The sequence below is a fragment of the Equus przewalskii genome, chromosome 5 (genome assembly GCF_037783145.1).
Source record: "Equus przewalskii isolate Varuska chromosome 5, EquPr2, whole genome shotgun sequence".
Classification (NCBI taxonomy): Eukaryota; Metazoa; Chordata; class Mammalia; order Perissodactyla; family Equidae; genus Equus; species Equus przewalskii.
Window position 1 is genome coordinate 69,253,975 of NC_091835.1, and position 22,428 is coordinate 69,276,402.

Genomic DNA, 22,428 nt, shown 5'->3' on the forward strand with positions numbered 1-22,428 from the left:
ATGTTGAACAAGAGACTCCTTGCCCTCAATCTTATCATAGTTCCACATCCTCTACGAGGAAACTAAGACCCTTTTCATTCATCAGATGACAATACTATACAGTCTTTATTGAATTTTGGCTATTTACCGTGTGTGTGAGGGTCTCTGCTGGGCACAGAGCGTGCATTCACATGATACAGGCCCTGCCCTTAGGCTCCTTAAGACTCGGGGAAGCAGACATGCCAGTAAACACAGTTCAGAGTGTTAAGTAACCTGGTTAGAAATCTCTGCAAGGCACAGTGGAAGCATGAAGGAAGGAAGGACCTGGAGCAGTGGGGACATAGTTTGGGATGAAACTTGAATGTAGGAGTTAATGAGGTGGAAAATGTGGAAATGTGAGGGTGTTCCTGGAAGAGGGGCAGTGTGGAATAAAAGAACATGGACTTTGGGTTAAAACAGTCTGGCCTCAGGTCTTGCATTCACATCTTACTGTGAAATCCACAGTAAATGACAATTTCTTTGAGCCTCAATTTACACACCTCTAAATTAGAGAATCCAGGAGATGATAGATAAAAAAGCTTAGATTAGTGCCTAGCATATAATTTTCCTTTCTTCAGAAGTTTTCTTAAAGTGGCATGCCTTTACTTACATTCTCAGTATGTCAGCAAGATCACAGCCTGCTGGGATTTCTCAGCTCCCCAAATTCATTTCCATTGAATTCACTTCCATTTTGAAGCTGCGTTTCACTGCCCCTTTGTGATTCTGCCAGACTTGGGGTGTCTCATGTTAAGTTTCCAGCTCTGCCTGGGGCTTACTTTATTTTTACAGAAAATGCCTTTGTACACGTAAAATTTATCCTGTGTTGAGCAACTTTTATCATTGTTAATCTTAACCTAAGTTTTACAAATGATAGCTAAAAAAAGTGAGCAGATAAAGGTTATACTCATAACGTCATTAAAAAATACAGAGTGTATGTATTGTTGTTTATAATGAGATGAAACTGTTAAGGCTATTTTCATTTTGGGAAAAAGCTGAGTAGTTGATTACTCTTTTAAAAAATCCTAGAAAATAGGTTATCTTCTTTTCCATAGAAAATGTGGTCGTAATAATTGTCCAAAATGTTGTTTGTTGACTGTGGCAGCTTTTACTAGGAAATGTGTGTTGTTTTGTTGATCATGGTAGTTTCCATTAGATGTAGAATTTCCTAATGATATTGTTATGGGGGGAAAAATCGGTGAGTCACAGTGAAATAGACAAGTATCATTTCCAGTAATTTAACAACATTTAAAAAATCTTTTATAGTTTCTTTCAGTGATTTAGTACTACATCTTTTTTTCTTTTCTCTGTATTCTAACTTATGTCTTCTGAAATGTAGTGTTTAAAAGGCCTTTTCACTGGAGATAGGATGTAGAAAATATGTAATTCCATCTTTGATGCTGTGTGTTTAGTCTGTGGGATTACACTTGTATCAGTGTAGATTAAAAATCGCTGCACTCTTCCTGAAGAAAGGAGTATATGTATGCTTAAAAGTAGCTGAAGAAAGAAAGGAAACACTAGATGAATTTGTCAAAATTAAAAGTTTTTAAATAATTATGGTTGAGTCATATTGGAAAAATATTTGTATCAACATGATAGAAATAAAATTTGTATGAAGAAATAATATAGGCTAATAAGAAAAACACTAAGTTCTGGTAGACGGATGGACAAATAATATGAAGAGATAGCTCACACAACTAATGGAGATTTAAAGAAATATAAAACAATGTACCATTTTTCACCTATTGCGTTAATAATGACTTTTTAAAAGATTCCCATTGCTGCCTTATGTGCTTCTGATGAGCTATAATTCTTTCAGAAAACTTTAAATATTTTAATTTTAATTACAGAAAAAGCTTTACGTACCAAAGATATTAATCACAGTATTATTTTGTTTGGTAAAAAAAAAATACAAATTATGTACATTCACTGGGTGGAATATTATGTAGCTTTTAAATATGTTTCTATTTAAAATGTAGAAAATATTTGTGATAAATGGAAACGGGATACAAAATGTGAGGATACAAAATTGTACATACAGTATGTTTATGACTTTTTAAAAGTTATGGAAAGATAAGACTGAAAAGAAATTAGACAACATTGTAATTAAGATTTTGTCATCCTTTTTTCTTTCTGTTGTATGTTTTTCATGTTAGGAAAAAAAGGCTAGTGACATATTTAGAGGGGAAAAAAGACACTTCGTGTTTGAGGTGATTTTATACCTTTTCTCAATGACTAAAAACAATAGCTTCGATACAGATGTTAAGAATGAATTTCTTCTGATCTCAAAAAAAAGGAAGAAGAAAGAATATGTAGGCCTAAACTTCACAGTTATTAAGTCAGTCCTGCTAAGAGCCAGTACCTAGTTGCCCTCTCTCTCTCTTTAAAAAAAAAATGTTAGGGGCAGGCCCTGTGGCCAAGTGGTTAAGTTCGTGCACTCCGCTGTGGCAGCCCAGGGTTTTGCTGGTTTGGATCCTGGGTACGGATATGGTGCCGCTCATCAGGCCACGCTGAGGCGATGTCCCATGTGCCACAACTGGAAGGACCCACAACTGGAATATGGACCTATGTACTGGGGGGATTTGGGGAGAAAAAGCAGAAAGAAAAAAAAAAAAGATTGGCAACAGTTGTTAACTCAGGTGCCAATCTTAAAAAAAGAAAAAAAAGATGTGGTAAAATACATATAACATAAAATTTACTATCTTAACTTTTTTTTTTTTTTTTTTAGAAAGATTAACCCTGAGCTAACATCTGCCACCAATCCTCCTCTCTTTTCTGAGGAAGACTGGCCCTGAGCTACCATCCATGCCCATCTTCCTCTATTTTATATGTGGGATGCACCCTCACAGCATGCCTTGCCAAGCAGTGTGTAGATCTGCACCCAGGATCCAAACCAGCGAACCCTGGGCCACCAAAGTGGAACTTGCGAACTTAACCGCTGCGCCACCAGACCAGCCCCTATCTTAACCATTTTTAAGTATACAGTTCAGTAGTGTTAAGTACATCACATTGTTGTGCAACCAATCTGTAGAACTTTTTCATGCCCATTAAACAAGAACTCCTCATTTTCCCCTTCTTCCAGCCATTGCAACCACCATTCTACCTTCTCTAGGTACCTTATATAAGTGAAATCATACAGTATTTGTCTTTTTGTAACTGGCTTATTTCATTTAGCAGATTGTCTTCAGGGTTCATCCATGTTGTAGCATGTGTCACAATTTCCTTCCTTTTTCCAGCTGAATAATATTCCATTGTATGTATATGTTATATTTTGTTTATTCATTCATCCATCGATGAACATTTGGATTGCTTCTGCCTTTTGTCTGTTGTAAATGCTGCTGCTATGCACATGGGTGTACAAATATCTCCTGAAGACCCTGCTTTCAGTTCTTTTGGATATATACCCAGAAGTGGGATTGCTGGATCATATAGTAATTCTATCTTTAGTTTTTTGAGCAACACCATACTATTTTCCATAGCAGCTGCACTATTTTACATTCCCAGTCATGGCGCACAAATGTTTCAATTTCTCCTCACCAACTCTTATTTTCTGCTTTTTTAATATTAGCCATCCTAATGGATGTGAGGCGATAATCTCATTGTAGTTTTGATTTCATATCCCTCATGATTAGTGATACTGAGCAAACATATCTTGCCATATGTTTGCTGGCCAGCCCTCTCTTTTTTTATGTCTCTGCACATAACCATGAAAACCTTAAATTCTACCCAAATCCTTTATGAGTTTTTCTAAGTGATTCTCCTCCCATTTAACATATTCCGTCTCTCGTAACCCATTTATTCTCATTCTTACCCAGCCTACATGTCTTGCAGTTGATTATCTAGATGATCTACATCTTTAGAACCTCCTTAGGTGTAGTTTTATTTATTTATCTATTTACCTATTCATTCAGTCATTCACTTATTTATTTTGCTCAACTTTTACTCAGTAAATTCTCTGTATAAAGCTATAAGGGCATAGAGCCGGCCCCGTGGCCGAGCAGTTAAGTTCACATGGTCTGCTTCGGTGGCCTAGGGTTTCATTGGTTTGGATCCTGGGTGCGTACCTAGCACCGCTCATCAAGCCATGTTGACGCAGCGTCCCACATAGTAGAACTAGAAGTACCTACAACTAGAATATACAGCTATGTAGCAGGGGGCTTTGGAGAAAAGAAGGGCAAAAAAAAGGCCACAGATATTAGCTTGCGACCAGTCTTTAGGGGAAGAAGAGAAAACTATATGGGCAATCAGAAACTATTCCCTAGACTGGAGAAAGGAATGCTTGTGTCCATGGGCAGGAAGATAATCATCATACTTCTTGAGTAGGATAACATTTGAAAATTTAGTCACAATAATTTATGTACGTGTTTGCCATTTTTTAAACTTAAGCATGATCATGTAGATCAGAATTCAAAAAATTTAAAAGACTACACTAGGAAAAGGTTCTTTTCCTGTACCATAGTTACCAATTTTCTTCCATGGAGGCAACCAAGTTATCAATTTTTACACACCTCTGCAGTATACTGCACATATTTTCTTGCACTTTTTATTTGCCATTTTTTAAGATCTTATAGTTAGATCGCTATGCACCCAGAACTGAGTTGTGGGAACATACTGAGCATGGATAAATTGAGCTCAGCCCATAGTATAGAAAAGCTATGTCTTGTTCCTCTGAAAATGTGTGCATGTTAAGAAAAGAAATGTCTTAAGATTTCTTGAAAATGAAATTAGAAAGCATCTTTTAACTGACTTTTTTTCCCTTATAGTTGATTATGGAAGATTCCCACAAGAGTAACACTTCAGAGACAGCACCTCAACCTGGTTCAACAGTTCAGGGAGCTCATATTTCTCATATTGCTCAACAGGTAAGGCAAGGCTCAGCCGAAATATTGAGCCAGTTAGTAATATTTTGTATGCAGAATAATCTGTCGTTTCAGATCTCTAATTACAGATGTTTAAAAAAAGAACCAATTGGGCCAGCTCTCGTGGCTTAGTGGTTAATTTCAGCATGCTCCGCTTTGGTGGCCTAGGTTTGGTTCCCAGGCGTGGACCTACACCACCCTGTTGTTAGTGGCCATGCTGTGCTGGCAGCCTACACATTAAAAAATAGAGGAAGATTGACACAGATGTTAGCTCAGCAAGAAAATAAAAAAAGAAAAAAACCCATAAAATGTTGAAATGTATGGAAGGAAGAAGGTAGATTTCATTTAAATATCTTGTCAAGATCATTTGGTTTTATTTTCTTTAATACAGAGTATATTTAGTGTTGTTTTATTATGTATATACTTCTCAAAACTTGGAGAAGTAGATTTCATTTTATGTGGTACATGATTATGTAGATTTTTTTTTTCAGAATAATTTTGCTGCTGCATAAGAAAAATGAAAACTTATTTGGTTCTTTGAACTAACTTGAAACAGAGACTAATAGTTTCAGGAGGTAAACCATCTTCAGTCGATTTATTGTGGATATATGAGAAATATTTTTGCTGAACTAGAAAACAGGCATATTATTAGAGAATTTAAATTGACAGGCATACATATTGCAGAACTGATGATATTTTTTAATTTCAAATTGTCTGGTTCATGCACCTGATCCACTTGAAGGAAAACAACTGAGAGTATTTGTTGCCAGTGATAAGATTTGAACTTTTGAGCAAAAATTAGAATTTTGGAAAACTTGTATTCACCATTATGAACTTGACAGCTTCCCAGTAGTTTCAGACCTTAGTTACAAAATTGTGTTATAAAATCATGCATTGGTATAAGATCCATTCAGAGTGCAAGACAGACCAATGGATTTTCATGTTAACAGAATACATTAAGTTCAGATTGTACATTGCAAACCACCTTTAAGAAACTATAACCTGTTGAGTTTTGATGTGGTATCAAGGAAGAATATCCACAATCATCTGGAAAGACTATTAAAACACTCTTCCCTTTTCTAACTACATATCAGTTTGAGGCCAGACTTTTTTTCTCATACTTCAACCAAAACAACATGTGGCAACATGGTTAATGTAGAAGCAGATAAGAGAATTCAGCCAATAAGAAGAACTCAAACATTAAGGAGCTTTGCAGAAATGTAAAACAGTACCATTTCTCTCACTAATTTTTGGGGGGAATTAGTTAATGGAAATATATTATTATGTTATTAACATGTAATAGATTTGTTATTAATTTATTATTAAAAATGGATTGTTATTTTTAAATGAATTATTAAATATTTTTTAAATTTCTATTTTAATTTTAAATGTAAGTATTAGTATTAAAAACCCATATAAATAAAAGTTCTTTGGGGTCTTCAATAATTTTTAAGTGTAAAAAGGTCTTGAGACCAAAAAGTTTGAGAACCAGGGACCTAAAGGGTTAATCCTTCAAGCTTGATGCATTCTTCTCTATTCTTTGGCTATCTCTGTGAAGAATAATGGTATCTTCTCCAGGTGGTGCTGGAAAAATCATGATGGAGTGTTTTAGTTACCTTTCTGTTAATAACTTCCTTCACAGAAATGTTTTAATTCAGTTGGCTTAGTTATATATTTCAGTTATTTTGGTTAGATGTGTATGTTTTCACAGTTTCCTCAGAAGCATATTTACAGTAAGGTAGAATAAGTGCGTTTCTAGGTGGTAAATAACTTTATAGTCATTTTTAAAGATAACATCACTAACTTTATATCCAAATTCTTGTGGCTTGACTACTTGATTAGACTCTAAATTCTGTAAAGGAGAGAGTATCTAATACAATAATATTTATTCAGTCATTTGGTATAAGCTGGGGATATAGCAATAAACAAAAGACTCTCTCATGGAACTTGCTTTCTAGTTTTGGGAAGACAGGCAATAAAACAGATGTGAGTTGGTAATATGTGCTGTGGAGGCTGATAAAGCTGGGTAGGAGGGATAGGGCTTCGTTGGTGGGCATGGGAGGACTTGCCTTTTTATGTAGGGTGGTCAGAGAAGTCCTGTCTGTGGAGATACCTCTTCAGTGATGTGGATGAGGAGTTGTAAAACTCTGAGACTCACATGTGCTTGGCATGGTTAAGGAGGAGCCAGGAGGCCAGTGTGGTCGGAGAGGGATGAATGAGGGGAGTGATACAAGATGAGGCAGAGAGGTTTGGGCTGGGAGGGGAGTGCCTGATAATGTCGGCCTGTATGCCACTCTTAAGATTTTTGGCTTTTAATCTGTGAAAGATGGGGAACCTCTGGAGTGTTTTGAGTAAAAAATATTATCTGACTGATATTTTAATAGGATCACTCTGGTTGCTCTGTGGAGTGGAAGCAGGAAAATCAGTTAGGAGGCTCTTACAGTAACATGCATGAGAGACGCCAGTGGCTTGGACCAAGTTGGTAGCAGTGGTGGTGGTGAGATAAAATTAGATTCTGGATAGAACTTGGTTGTAAAGTCAACAGTGTTTGCTTTTGGATTGGATGTGGGTTTTAGAGAAAAAGAGGAGTCTCAAGATTGACTCTACAGTTTTTGGCTTGAATAACTATAAGAATGGAGTTGCCATTTATTGAATGGACAACACTGGAGCATGTTTTTCTTTTCTTTTTGGGGGGATGTTAGCGATCAGGAAATTGGCTTTTAGGTATATTAAGTTTGTGATACTATCTGTATTCATTTTCTGTGCTGCAAAATGAATTACCACAAATTTAGTGACTTAAACGGCACACATTAATTATCTCACAGTTTCTCTGGGATCAGGCACTTCTTAGCTGGGTTCTCTGCTGCAGTTTCACCAAACTGCAATCAAGGTATTGGTTAGGGCTGGGTTCTTACCTGGAGGCTAGACTGGAGAAGAATCCACTTCCAGGCTCCCTCAGGTTGTTGGCAGAATTCATTTTGTTGCAGCTGTAAGACTGAGAGCTTCAGTTTTTTGTTGGCCGGAGGCCACTCTCAGCTCTTAGAGGTTGCCTGCAATTCTCTGCCAAGTGGCCCTTTCCATAAGCAGTTTACAACACGGCCGTCCAGCAAGAGAATAAGAATGAGTCTACTAGCAGGATGTAGTCTCATATAACATAATGAAGGGAACGATATCCCATTCCTTTGCCATAAAACGTAACATAATCACAGGAATGACATCCCATCATCTTTGCCTTATTCTTTTGGTTAGAAGCAAGTCACAGGTCCCTCCGATATTCAAGGGGAGAGGATTACATAAAGGGGTGAATACCAGGAGGTGGGGCTCATGGGGGCCACCTTAGAGTTTGTTTGCCAAACCAAACAAGTAGATTTGTCCAGTAGGCAGTTGCATATTTTTGGTCTAGAGTCCAGGGGAGAGGCCCAGACTAGAAATGTAAATTTAGTTGTTGTGGTTATTTGGGTGGTATTTAAACTCATGGGGTGATTTCTAGCTTCCATTTAGGATGTGGAAAGCTGGAAAGGGTATTGCTCCCACCCTAGAACAAGAATAAGCTGTAATATACTAAATTGTAAATTCTGTCAAACCGACAGAGGTGGGATGTGGGCATGGCTCACCTATAGCAGAGCACAGGAAGAAGGCAAAGCTGTCGTATAGGGGGAAAGAAGAATTTAGCTAAATTTTTAATGAATTGCCAAAGTCTAAGTGTAAGCTAGTGTGAGAATATAGAACCCTTGGGAGCTACAGACATAAGGGTAACACCCACTTGTAGGTTTTTCTCCAAGGACCTCCAATAGTTGCTCATGAGAAAGATTGGGGAAAGCAAGGAAGACCAGGGAAACCCTTGCTCTGATGAGGAAGATTGGCCCTGAGCTAACATCTGTAGCAGTCTTCCTCTATTTTGTATGTGGGATGCTACCACAGCATGGTGTGTAGGTCCGTATTATTACTTTTTAAGATGGGAGGAATTAACAGCCTATTTGTATACCAATGGGAATGATGTAATAAAAGGGGAAAATTTGATGATACAGGTGAGAGAGGACAATCCTGGGATGATGTCCTTGAGGAGGGAAGTGGATGAGAGTTAGTCTACAAGTGGAAAAATTTATTTTGTATTTGCACAGGTATATCATTCATAATAAGAAAGAAAATACTTACAAGTTAGGTGGGTAGAGTGGGGATGAGATACTCTGACATGTTTCTTTTGGTAACTTCTTTGTTTTTCAGTGAAATAAAATGCTTTGAGAAGATAGAGAGGAAGGAAAAAGTATGAAATAGTCTGCTAGGACAACAGGTGATGTAAGTGGACTGGGGATATGTGGTAGGATCGCCGGAGAGCATTAACAGTCCCCTTGAGGCTGCTGATCATGAATTTAAAGTGAGACTGTTAAGGTTAATTGTGTGTTGTTCTCCAGTCAGATTCAGGTACGTGCAAGAAGGTTACGGGCATAGAGTACGTGAGTTAACAGGGTTGCTGTTTAGTCAAGGGACTGCAGTGAAGGAAGAAAAGGACATTGAAGGTGGATGCAATACAGTGATTATGGTGCTGCACCACAAAGTTTAAACTGTATAAGGAAGAAAGTGGGGACTTCATGGGGTCAAGAGCAAGGGAAAGATAGTAGGCTCGATGGATTATAGGTTCCTGGGGAGTCCCAGAATTGTTGAGAGTCCAAATAGTAGAGGTAGTGAGTTGGGGAAGTAGGTGCTACTCAGAGAGATACTTGAATTTGAGATTACGGGGGGATGCAGTTATTGGTAATTATAAGATTTAAGTAAGTGGTTCCCAACTGGAGTGATACTGCTTCCCCACTGAGATGTCTGGAAATATGTGTGTGGGCGGGGTTGCCACTCGCATTTATTGGGCAGGGATCAGAGATGCCAAATGTTTGGCATTGAAGAGGATATTTCTGCACAAGGAAGAATTGTCTTGCCCACAGTGCCTGTCTAGGGTCTGACAATGGGAGTGGATGGCTGAGGAGGCTGGAAGCCATGGCTTTGGAGGAGAGGAAGCATAAACAGAGTCCCGGGCATGGAAGGATGATGTTTCATATTGAAATCACCCCAAATTATGTCAGGAGTAGTATTGGAGAGAATAGAGTGATCCAGGTACTAAATGCTGAAAGAAATGTGGGGACATGACAGCCACAAGGACAGTCTGCTGCTGTGAGCCTCAAACTTGGGAGTTTTCAAGGAGGACTTTGAAGAGACAGTGGTCTAGAAGTAGCAATGAAGAGCAGAGGAAACACCCACCCTATCTGTAGCGCCTGCTATGAGGAGTGCAGGAGAGAGCTGTGAGAGAGGCAGTGTTCTTCAGAGGAGAGCTGAGGTTCAATGACGGCATCAAGGTGAACTTCATTTAATTACAAAGTGTGTGTAGATTGAGAGGCATCCTTGCTTAGTGGAAAGAACAATGGATGCCATCAGACGATCTGGTCTGAATCGTGATTTTGTCACTTAGTGAGTCTGGAACAGTGACTGAGTCACTTATTGAGACTGACGTTCATCATCTGGAAATTGAGGATGTCAGACGGTGATCTCTAAGGTCTTTTACAGCTCATAACTTTCAGTAATTCTCATATTGTAGAGAGATTTTATACTTTAACCATGTATGAATGGGAAAACGATGATAGTAACAGCTAACATTTACTGTGTCCACTGTGTACCAGGTGCATTTCTAAGCATTTTACGTGTTTTAATGCCTTCAAACCTCATGTCAACCTACTGTGTTTTTGTAATCCCCATTCTAGAGGTCATACAACTAGTCAGGCTAGATATGTGGTTTGAATTCCAGCAGTTTGACTTTTGTCACAGTTTGGGTTTCCCGGGAAGCAGACTCTGAGGTGGAGACTAGCATGCAGGAGGTTTATTATATGGTCCTTTTGGGATTACCACCTGTTGGAGGGAAAGAAAGGAAGAGAAGGAAGCAGGTTTGGGCAGAGGGAGAAGTTGGACTGTGATTGTCTCAATGAAGGCCTCAACTGACGCCATAGGGAGCTTTGAGGCTGAGATGACTCTTCAGAATGGGGGTAACGGGCCACGAGGCCTTTATATCCCTGCATGCACCAGTCATTGGCTCTTGACTGACCTGGGAAGATGTGTGCGCGACCTCGGCTGAGGTGACTTTCATCAGCCAAGGCAATTCCAGAGAGGGCTGACAACTGAATACTGTCTGCCAGCATCTGGGGCATAAGTCTTTTACTAGTGAAAGGGGATCTGGGAGTTGCATCATAGTGTCCACTACAACTCCAGAGGTATTACCTTGACAATCTATGATAAGAGATGAATGTTCCCCAAAATATGGAGTGAATGTTCTAATCTACAAGTGAAGTGTAGTAGTGGCAAAGTAGTATTGTACTATGTTAAGATAGAGTTGGTGAGGTTACTGAAAATGTCTGGATTTTGGAAACCCAGCAGGTCTTGAGTACATGTGAGTTTCTCAAAGGAAATACGAGTACACATAGTAGCATTCTCTGTTGATAAAAGCTGCTTTTGTGGTAATAGAACCAACAACAATTGCCCCTTGGAAGAAAATTTAGTACATTGTATCACTACAACTATTCAGCGGAACCATGACCAGCAAGTTTCTGTCTTTAAGATGAAGACTCCAACTTTGGTGAATTCATTTAAAAATATTGAATTTGTATCTCAGATTTTTCATATTCAGTGCATTTTCCTAAAAAATATAATCGAGTACTTATTTTTCTTAAGAAGCAGTTGTGTGATTCTTTGATTTCTCTTCCCACTAAATAATGGAATGTGAGTGATTCTGGTCACAAAATTCATAAATCAGGTATTAATTTGCAATACAAATCTGAGAATCCGTGGTAAAATTTTAAAAATGTTTAGTATGCACTTGAAAAGAAAGTAGATTCTGCAGTTGTCGGATGCAGATTTATGTATAATTATTGTCAACTTTGTTGCTTGTGTTGTTTAAATCTTCTGTCTTTTATCACTTTTGTCTGCTGGTTCTGTGATTAACTGAGAGAAATGTATTAATCTTCCATTATAATTGTGGACTTATTTCTCCTAGTGGTCGTCAATTTATGCTGTGTGATTGTGTGTTATGAGGCAGTGTTATTAAATGAATGTAGATTTTAAATTATTGTATATTCCAGGAGAATTGTCTCTTTGTCTTTAATTCTAGAAATGTTTTTTACCTTCAAGTCTAATTTGATACTAACTTGGCATTAATTTGGTAGTATCTTAATGGCATCTTTTTTTCTCACTGTCAAATTTTCTGTGTCCTTATGTTTTAGGTGTATGTCTTGTTAACATTATATACCTAGATTTAAAAAAAAAATCTAGTCTCCTAGACTTTTTTCCCTCCAATTTTTAGATACTGTGAATTGTGCTTAATGAACATTCGTGTACATGTCTGGGCTGCACATGAATTGCTTGGTCATAGGGTTTGCAAACATTTAATTAAAGAAGATACTGCCACCAGTTTTACAAACTTCTTGTATCAGTTTACAGCACCACCAGAAATGTATGAGAGCACTATTGATCCATTTAAGTGCCCAAAATTGGTATTGTGAGTTTAAATTGTAATGGTTCTGGTGGATATGTAGCAGTATCTCATTGTGGTTTTTGTTTGCTTTTGTTTGCTTTTTGAGGTATAATTGACATATAACACATTAGTTTCAGATGTACAACATAATGCTTTGATATTTGTGTACATTGCAAATTGATCACAATACGTCTAGTTAATATCTGTAACCATACGTAGTTAGAAAAATTTTTCTTGTGATGAGGACTTCTAAGATTTACTGTTGCAGCAACTTTCAAATATGCAGTACAGTATTATTAACTATGGTCACCATGCTGTACATAACACCTCCATGACTTACTTATTTTATAACTGCTTGTACCTTTTGACCCTCTTTACTCATTTCACACTCTCTCCACCCTCTGCCTCTGGCAACCACCAGTCTGCAATCTGTTCTCTGTGAGCTTGGTGGGGTTTTTTGATTTGTTTTAGATTTTACATGTAAGTGAGATCATATGGTATTTGTCTTTCTCTGTCTGACTTATTTCACGTAACATAATGCCCTCAAGGTCCATCTACGTTGTCACAAGATTTCATTTTTTATGGCTGAATAATATTCCATTGTAGTTTCTTAGACTTTTTTTTTTTTTTGAGGAAGATTAGCCCTGAGCTAATATCTGTTGCCAATCCTCCTATTTTAGCTGAGGAAGACTGGCCCTGAGCAAACATCCGTACCCATCTTCCTCTACTTTTTATATGTGGGACGCCTGCCACGGCATGGCTTGCCAAGCGGTGCCATGTCCGCACCCGGGATCCAAACCAGCAAACCCCGGGCTGCCGAAGTGGAACATGTGAACTTAACTGCTGCGCCACTGGGCTGGTCCCATCTTAGACTTTTAATAGAACTTTTGGGCCCTGTACATTTATCATAATTACTGATACATATGACCTACCATCTTATTTCATGCTTTTTGACCCACATGTTCCATGTTTCTTTTTCTCTCCTTTCTTGTTTTCTTTTGAATTATTTCTTCTCGTTTCATCCTGCCATCACTGGTATAAATTTGGACTGTACATAAACTTGATTACTACTTTTTCAGTGATTATGCTAATTTCAGGATACCTACTTAGTAAAGTCTAAAGTTAATCAATAACTTTACTCTCCTCTCAGATGATTCAGTGACCTTAGAACATTTGTTTCCATTTATCCTCTAACTTGTTGTCATTGTTAGGACTTAATTTTATCTTTCTTTTAATTCCATAAAACATCATAATTATTTTATGCAGTCAACATTACTTGTTTCCCCCCCCCACATATTTATCACTTTCTTAGCTCTTCATTCCTTTTTACATGTCTAAGCTTCCATTTGAGATTACTTTTATTTTACCTTTTATTATACCTCTAAAGTATATGCTTTAGAAAAACCTTAGCATTATGCATATTTTGAGCTGGATAATTCTTCTTCTTCTTTTTTTTTTTTTTTGCAGGGAAAGATTTGCCCTGAGCTAACATCTGTTGCCAATCTTCCCTTTTTTTTTTTTTCCTCCCCAAAGCCCCAGTACATAGTTATATCCTAGTTGTAAGTCATTCTAGTTCTTCCACGTGAGCCGCTGCCACAGCATGGAAACTGACAGACGAGGGGTATGGTTCCGTGACCCGGAAGCGAACCCGGGCTGCCAGAGTGGTGAGCGCTGAACTTTAACCACTAGGCCGTCAGGGCTGGCTTGGGCTGGATAATTTTTTGCTGTGGGGGACTGTGCATTGTGGGATGTTTAATAGTTTCTCTGGCCTCTGCCCTTTAGATGTCAGTAGCATCCTCCATTGTGACAACCCAAAATGTCTCCAGATGTTGCCAGATGTCCCAGGGGGGCAAAATCATTACTGGTTGAGAACCATTGTTATAGAATTTCCTTTTATATAAATCTGCTAATGGTGGTGACTTTTCTGTTTTTGTTTGTTGAAAATACCTATTTCATCCTCATTTTTAAAAGATATTTTCCCTGGGCATAGAATTCTAAGTTATTTTTTTAGCACATTTAAAATATCATCCTGCTGGCTTCTGTCTCCTCTTTGAGACAGCCTTTGAGAAGTCAGTGGACTATTGGTGTTTTAAACATAATCTTTTTTCCTTCAGCTGCTTTTAGAGTCTTCTCTTGATCTTTAGTTGTTTTGCAGCTTCTATTAATGTTGTATTTAGATGTGGGATTCTTTTTATTTATTTCATATGGGAGTTATTAGTCTTCTTGAATCTGTGGATTGGTGTCTTATCATTAGCTCTATAACATTTTCAGCCGTTGTCTCTTCACATTTTGCATGTGACCCACTTTCTTTGTCCTTATCACTCTGTCCTCCATGTCTCTTAATCTTTCAAATATTTCCCATCTCTTTGTCTCTCTGTGTTGCAGTTCAGATAATTTCTTTTTACCTGTCATCCAGCTCACTATCCTCCCTCTAGCTTTGTCTAATTTGGGGATATAGCTGAACAGTGATTTTAAAAATTTCTATATCTTTATTTCTAGAAAATCTGTTTAGTTTTTTCAAATCCACTATAGTTTTCTGTTTCCTGAAGATATTTTCAAGCTTATCTTGAAACATAATCTACTGTTTCTTTAAACATAGTAAGCATAATTGTTTTATAATCTGTGTCTGATAATGTCAGTATCTAAAATCACTTAAGTCTGATTCTGCTGTGTTTTTGCTTCTTGGTCATGGTGCCTTGTGTGATTGGTTATTTTTATTCCTTACTATCCATTAATCTTGAAAAATTATTTGTGGGAATTCTTTGTGTCCTAGGATCAAAGTGCCTTTCTCCAGAAAGAATTTACTATTTGCCAGGTGCCTGGGGAACCAGTTTCAGGGTTTGAGGCTCTTTTTTGTCTTTTTGGACCATCTAGGTGATGTTAATCTGGGCTGTAAGTCTGCTGGAGAGCTAGTTACATCTTCTTCAGCCCTTCCCTCCCCAATACCCACACAACTTTCATTCTGTGACCTTACCCCAAGGGTGTGGCTCTTTAGAAGTCCCAGCTTAATAGGGGGGTCTCCTGTTTTTACCTAGAGAAAACCCTGGCCTTTTATGTCCCTCCCTCCTTTGGGAGCAGTTCATGTCTGCCTTGATAGGTGATTCTGTTTACTCTTTATTTGTTCTTCCTCTGTCTCAGATTTTGGCCTGATAATTTTAGAATCTAAAGTCTTTAGAATATGAGTGAAGCAGAGGACAGAGAAGTGTCACAAAATATGAAGGATCTGAGATTTTACCCTGCCTGCAAGCTAACAAGCTAGATTGCCTCAGCTTCATGGATGCTGGCAGAAGACATGAGAATCCTGATTCAGAGAAAAAGGACTTTATAACTTGTGGCACAGCAAACAGCCTGAGCTTCATGTTTGCTCAGTTCCCCTTGCCCTCCAGCCCCATGGGGTAATGCAGAATGGCTCAAGTGGATGTTGCACATGCAGTGGGTTTGCATCATTGCTGAGGGGCTACTCCAAGCTTAGGAAACTCCAAACTTTTAAAGACAGCTCCTAGCAAACCTGTCCAACATTTGCCCTGGAGGGAGACATTACTTTTATTGTTCTGCACAGTGTACAAATCTGCCCTTTGCCCTGAAGGGAGTACTATCTCATCTTCCAAAATTGTTCACCATACCAACATCCTTGAAAAGAGAATCCAGAACAAAAGTTGTCAGTGCCTTTGCTTGGAAGACATGTAGAAACCCAAGAAACCCATTGAGAATCGTCTCTCAACGAGAAGAATATAACAGTATGTCTCCTTTTTGTCCTACCTTCTTCATTTCTATCTTCCCGACAGTTTTTTCTAGATGACGGAAAACTAGATGATTTTATTTTTTTAAACTTTTGCCGCACATCTCCGTCCTCTTTCCATAAACACCCATATACTCTCTCATACATTTTTTTGATGTGAAATTTTGCTTTTCAGCCAGGCTTTTAAGAACAAATAAATTCCATATGTTGAGGCATATGTGTGCTGAAATAGTATATTTAAAATATACTTTTTAATCAGTATCTTTGTGGTTGGCTCTGGAGGCAGTAACTGTCTGTTGTCTGTTGTTTCTATCTTAAAGGTCTAGCACAGCACCTGGCACATAGGTGACACTTACTGAGTCTTGTTATCTGTTTAATCCCAACTTAATCCTGATATTCAAAAAATAATATTGCCAAGATTTGCTCGTCTAACTACCTCACCCCTCCAATTCTCTGGTGTAGCGTTTCTCAGAATATGGTACACATTCCGCCACTAGTGGTATTGCAGATCTCTTTAGGTGGTGCATGGATGAATATTTTTATTTTGATGTGTTGAATTCAGAAACATTAGGTCTCTTATTTAGTTAGGGCATTGGCTGGAACAAGATGGATTCTCAACAATGAGAATAGCCCTAGTCAAATTTAGAGTATAAACCATTTCTCCCTGGCCATGCTGACCTGAGGAAGCAGAGAAAGTTAGCTTCATCTTCTGTGCCCTACCCTTTCCTGTTGCTAGGCTGGAAGTACAAAAATTGCTCAGATGTCTTGAAGTGAGGAAATGGAGAATTCAAGTTAGAAAAATCAAAGATAGACCCAGAAGAAATTATAGGAATAACTTCACTAAGTCGTAATGTCCAAAATTGGGAGATACTTTATTAATTCACTAAACAATGATTTATTTAGCATCAAATGTGCCAGTTGGGTTAAGACTCTAGCTGGGAATACAGTGTGGAGCAAAAAGAGGCAAGCTCCTCTCCCTTATGGCTCTTGCTGTCTAGTGGAGGAGACAAGACATGGGCCACATATTCACCCAGGTGTAAAACTGTGACCCTGAGAAGTGCTACTACAAAGGATAGCACATAGGCTACATAGGCTAGTACGAGAGCCTATAACAGGGGATTTGACCTTGTTGGGAATAGGACAGCTTCCCTAAGGAAATGACGTGGGAGTTGAGATCTGAATGTTGAGTAGGTGTTAACTTCCCGGAAGGAAGGGAAGACCTTTCTTGGTGTGCGAGGGAATATCTTATGCCAAGGCCCTGTGGTGGGAAGGAGCATGAGAAGTAGAAGGGACTGTCAAGCTGCACTGTGAGCAGAACTAGGGGAACATGGTTTACGATGAAGCAGGAGAGGTAGGAAGGACCCATTCTATGCAGGGCTTTGTAGACCATGGGTAAGAAGTTCTTAGTAGTTGTTTTTAAATTACCGTTTTTTGTTTGGTTTTTAAATTAAAAATATATTTAATAACACTGTCTTTATTATATTTATTTCTATAGTTACCATATAGTTATGGCAAGTGGTACTACTTTGTATTTATCATAGTGCAATAAGGTTTTCTTTCTAAGTACATTTGAATTTACAAAAGGAGATGCTTTAAAGAAAAATGATAAGTAAATAATTGTCTAGGAGCTATATGGATTTAGCATTCTCCTGAGAGCATGCTGTTGAGTGTGAATTCTTTACTTCAGTCAGTTTGTGTTTACCATGTGTAAATCCTGACTGTCCAAGAATCTTTTGAATCTTTTGAGACCTTGGAAGAGTGACATTTTGGGGCAAGTCTACAGCATAGGCTTAACTATTGGAAAAAATTTAAAACCACAAAATTACAGTTAAATTATCTTTACATTAAATAGTAAACTAATGGGCCAGCTCATGGCCTAGTGGTTAAGTTCATGCACTCTGCTTTGGCGGCCCAGAGTTTCGCCAATTTGGATCCCGGGCACAGACCTAGCACCACTCAGCAAGCCATGCTGAGGTGGTGTCCCACATAGCACAGCCAGGAGGACCTATGACTAGAATATACAACTGTGTACGGGGGGGCTTTGGGGAGAAGAAGGGGAAAAAAAAAGATTGGCAACAGATGTTAGCTCAGGTGCCAGTCTTTAAAAAACAATTAAAAAAAGTAAACTGAAAGACGTAAAGATCTGATTGATTTTATTTTTCATTTGTTTTGAATTAATAGTACCAATCCATTAAGAACTGAGCAGATACCCTGGGCTTAAGGGTTTGCCACAGTTGATGCTGTAGTAATTAACAAATCATTATTCTAAATGTCAAAATAGTCTGTGCTTTCTTTTTCCTTGAAATGAAAAAGCAAAACAGATACACTTGATGTGTGGGAAGCAAACTGAGACCATACAGAGTAAGAGGTTGTAAAACTCCTTGATTGGCAACAAGAGGGATAAGATGTCTTGGAAAGAGCACTGGGCTCTGGAACCAGACAGGACCAACCACTATTGTGTTGGGTACTTTTCAAAAAACCTATTGTGGGAATTTTCAAACATATTCAGAAGAAGAGGTTATTAGGTTGAACTATTCATGGTTCCCATCACCCGGTCTCAGCAATTACTAACTCAGGGCTTCTTGTCCTGCCTCCTCCCCACCCCTGCCCCCACCCTCAACAGCTAGATTATATTGAAGCAAATCCTAGATATCATTTCAGCCTTCAGTATTTTAGTGTGTATCTCTAAAATATAAGGACTCCTTTTTTTTTTGAGGAAGATTAGCCCTGAGCTAACTACTGCCAGTCCTCTTCTTTTTTGCTGAGGAAGCCTGGCCCTGAGCTAACATCCGTGCCCATCTTCCTCTACTTTATATGTGGGACGCCTACCACAGCATGGCATGCCAAGTGGTGCCATGTCTGCACCCAGGATCCAAACCAGCGAACCCTGGGCCACCAAGAAGCGGAACATGCGAACTCAACCGCTGTGCCACCGGGCCGGCCCCAAGGACTCCTTTAAAGAACATAACCACAATACTATTATCACACCTAAAAAATTCCTTAATATCATCAAATATCCATTTAGTGTTTTAAATTTTCCTGATTATTTATTGTGTGTTTGTGTGTGTACACACACACACATTTTTTAACAGTTTGTTGACCAGGATCCAAATATGAGACATATATGTAGGCTCCTCCTCTTTACCTTTTCCCCCACCTTTTGTTTTTTACTTATTACTCATTTAATCTTCACTGTAACTCTATGAAAAAGATAATGTTAGTTCTATTTACAGGGGAGGAAACTGAGGTCCTGAGAAGTGAAGTACTTTGCTTAGCATCACAGAGCTAGTGAGCACCTTTTGCTGAAAATCAGCCCAAGCCTGTCTGACTCCAAAGACTGTGTGTGCCTTTCTGGAGTTAGAAGACTTTGGCTTCAAACTCTGGCTAAATAGAAGCTTCTTTCCCATGCCACTCTACCAACTCCTGCCCTCCCTCACCCAAGTGTTTACAGTCCAGGGATCCCCTAATTAGGTAGCTAAGGATTGTGCTAAATTTTGCCCAGTCCCTTTTATAAGAGGAGCTTTGGGCGCAGCTGCCCCAGGAGTGAGAGGAAATCAGGGAACTTTAGTTCTGCAGCTCCCCCATTTAACCAGAGCAGCTCCAGAAAAATCCTTCTCTTTCTGCTGCTTCTTTGGTGTTTGTTTTTTTTTTTTTTTTTAAAAAGGTATGTTTTTTGGTGAGGAAGATTGACCCTGAGCTAACATGTTGCCAATCCCCCCCGCCGCCCCCCCCCCCGCTGCCTGCCGCAAAGCCCCAATACATAGTTGTAGATCCTAGTTGTATGTCCTTCTAGTTCTTGGGGGTTTTTTGCTGAGGAAGATTGACCCTGAGCTAACGTCTGTGCCCATCTTCCTCTACTTTATATATGGGACACCTGCCACAGCATGGCTTGATAAGCAGTGAGTATGTCTGCGCCTGGGATCCGAACTGGCGAAGTCCAGGCCACCAGGGTTGAGCACCCGAACTTCACCACCACACCACCGGCCAGCCCCTTTCTGCTTCTAACTTCTCCTAAAAGAGTTTCTGAGATTGGAGCCATAGTATACTAATAGGTTTTATAGTTCTAAGATCTGGAACTGTGCCGTTCAATATGGTAGTCACTAGCCACAAGTGGATATTTCAATTTTAAGTTACTTAAAATTAAATAAAATTAAAAATCAATTCCTCAGTCACACTAGCTACATTTCAAATGTTTGATACTCACATGTGGCTAGTGACTACCATAATGGATAGTGCAGATGTAGAACATTTCCATCATTGCAGAAAGCCCTGTTAGCACTGAAAAGTAATGGGTGGAGGCAGTCATCTGTCTTTCAAACTCAGGTTAAAATTGGGGGACCAGCTCCTCCTCCTTTGAGAACGATCTCAAGATTTAGATGTTTAAGTTTGAGAGTGGGAGTTGGAAGACATCAGGCTTTGGGACCCTGAGTACTGAGCGTTTTAAGGGGAAGGACTACTCCTAGCTAAAACAAAATCTGCTGCCTTTTTTCCTTTCTGTCTGCCAGTCCCACAGTCTGCACAAAATCATAAGGATTGCCAGAAACCCCGGAAGAATGATTGTTTTTATCCTTTTAAAAATGTAATTTAACCCCATCTCCAACTCTCCCAATTAGTTGAGTGATTGGCTTCTGTTGGGGTCTGAAAAGTAAGGGGACCTTTCATTTCTTTTCTTTTCTTTTTTTTTTTTTTTTTTAAAGATTGGCACCTGAGCTAACAACTGTTGCCAAGCTTCTTTTTTTTTTTTTTAATTTTTTTTCTGCTTTATCTTCCCAAACCCCCCATACGTAGTTGTATATCTTAGTTGCACGTCCTTCTAGTTGTGTCATTTATTTTCTCTGAGGGTAATGGTAACTCTAGAGCTGGACCCTTAAGATCTATGCATCCTGTTTCTTTTTACTCTTTAATTTCTGTATCCTTGTATTGGGATAATGTCAAAGAGAAACAGAGCCAGACATTTGTTAAAGGCAGCATGATGGATTTCATTCAGACTAATGGAGTAGGAAAGAGAGACTCCAGTGTAGATTGAGTTCAGTTCTGCTGAAACAAAAGGTGGGAGCCTTTTTGAAGGCTGAGGTGTGCTAAAGGAAAAGTGCTGAAGATGTTAGGTGGGGAGGTTGGTCCCTGTGATTAAGCCATCTGTTTGCTAATTGGTGCTTATCAAAGTTAGGCTCCTACCCTCCCACAGAGACAGGGAGACAGGGCCCTTATCCTTGATGATTACATTTCAGAGGGATGGCTCCCAGGTCCTTGAGAAAGACATTTCTGGGTTGTAGAAGATTTAGGGTCAGAGAAAGGATTTGCAATTGCAAGTTTTCTAAAGTAAATGCTCTAAGGAAAGTGAGGTCAGGGGGCTGTAGTCAAGGTTGGGCTGTAACAAACAGTAAATTATTTTGGCAGCATTGATCTTTCTCAGGCAGGCATTCTAAGGGGGCGAGGGTCATCCTGGGACATGGCCTTGAGCTGATAGAAGCTGTGCTGGAGTTGGGTCATGTCTGGTGGGGTTGGGGGATGGGATGGAGTTGTTTGTGCTGAGAGTTTGCAGTTCTCAGTACCTGGATAAGATTTTATATACAGAATTTCATGACCTGGGCATTTTGGGGGATGATGAGACTGGAATTTAATCCAATCTTGGGAGGGGGAAAAGAACCTTCAGTGAAAGGGAATAAGACATTGTTTTGGGGCCCAACACAAAGAAAGCAAAGAGGGGAGCAGTCAGGAAGGTGACTTTCGGGACCTGAGAAGCAGCCTTGGATTTTGTTTTGTGATTTAAGTCCAAGATGAATGGTATGAACCAGAGTAGTCCAGAGGAAGGTGAGAGATCTCTGTTAACTGAAAATATCTAAGAAAACTTATTGTAAGAGGCAGAACCTGAGCTGAGCCTTGAAGGATGATGGGTGGGCTTTTCTTGATGTAGCATTTTATTGTGGTATTTCGAGAAATAAATAATAATTTCATGATTCAATTAGTTACTTGGGATATTTAATTTTTCTTTAAAGACACTGCCCAAAGTTGGTATTTCTCTCACTTTTTGAGTTTTGATTTGATTGGTTTTTAACCAGATCTCTTCAGAATAGCATGTTCTAAAGAGCCTCCACGTTTTTGTACAGTCAATTCCTCTACCCCAAATACCTTCCAACCCCCTCCCCCATACACACCTTCAGGGAATTGTTTATCGTTAGAGACCCAGCTGAAGTAGCACCCTTCCTTTGCTCCCACGGTACAGTACTTTCTACTTTTCCTCTGATATTATATCTCATACTCTGTTTGTCATAATTAGTTTGTACTCTCAATCTCCTGTGCAGTCTCTGGCC

General features: G+C 39.0%; 1 protein-coding gene across 25 annotated transcripts in view; it reads left to right on the forward strand.

Annotated features, from left to right (window-relative positions):
* ATF1 (activating transcription factor 1) overlaps window positions 1-22,428 on the forward strand; it is a 47,177-nt gene that overhangs the window by 3,273 nt on the left and 21,476 nt on the right. For 14 of the 25 annotated variants that reach the window (XR_011540430.1, XR_011540431.1, XR_011540432.1 and 11 more), the window contains one exon: window positions 4,779-4,877. Coding sequence is in view for 12 of the 25 variants with exons in the window: in XM_070621325.1 (XP_070477426.1) it covers window positions 4,779-4,877 (99 nt within the window). In the remaining 13 variants the exon portion in view is untranslated. Of the gene's footprint in view, window positions 1-1,106; window positions 2,226-4,778; window positions 4,878-13,845; window positions 14,043-22,428 lie in introns of those variants that run through there. The other 11 variants (XM_070621326.1, XM_070621315.1, XM_070621327.1 and 8 more) reach the window with 5 other exon arrangements.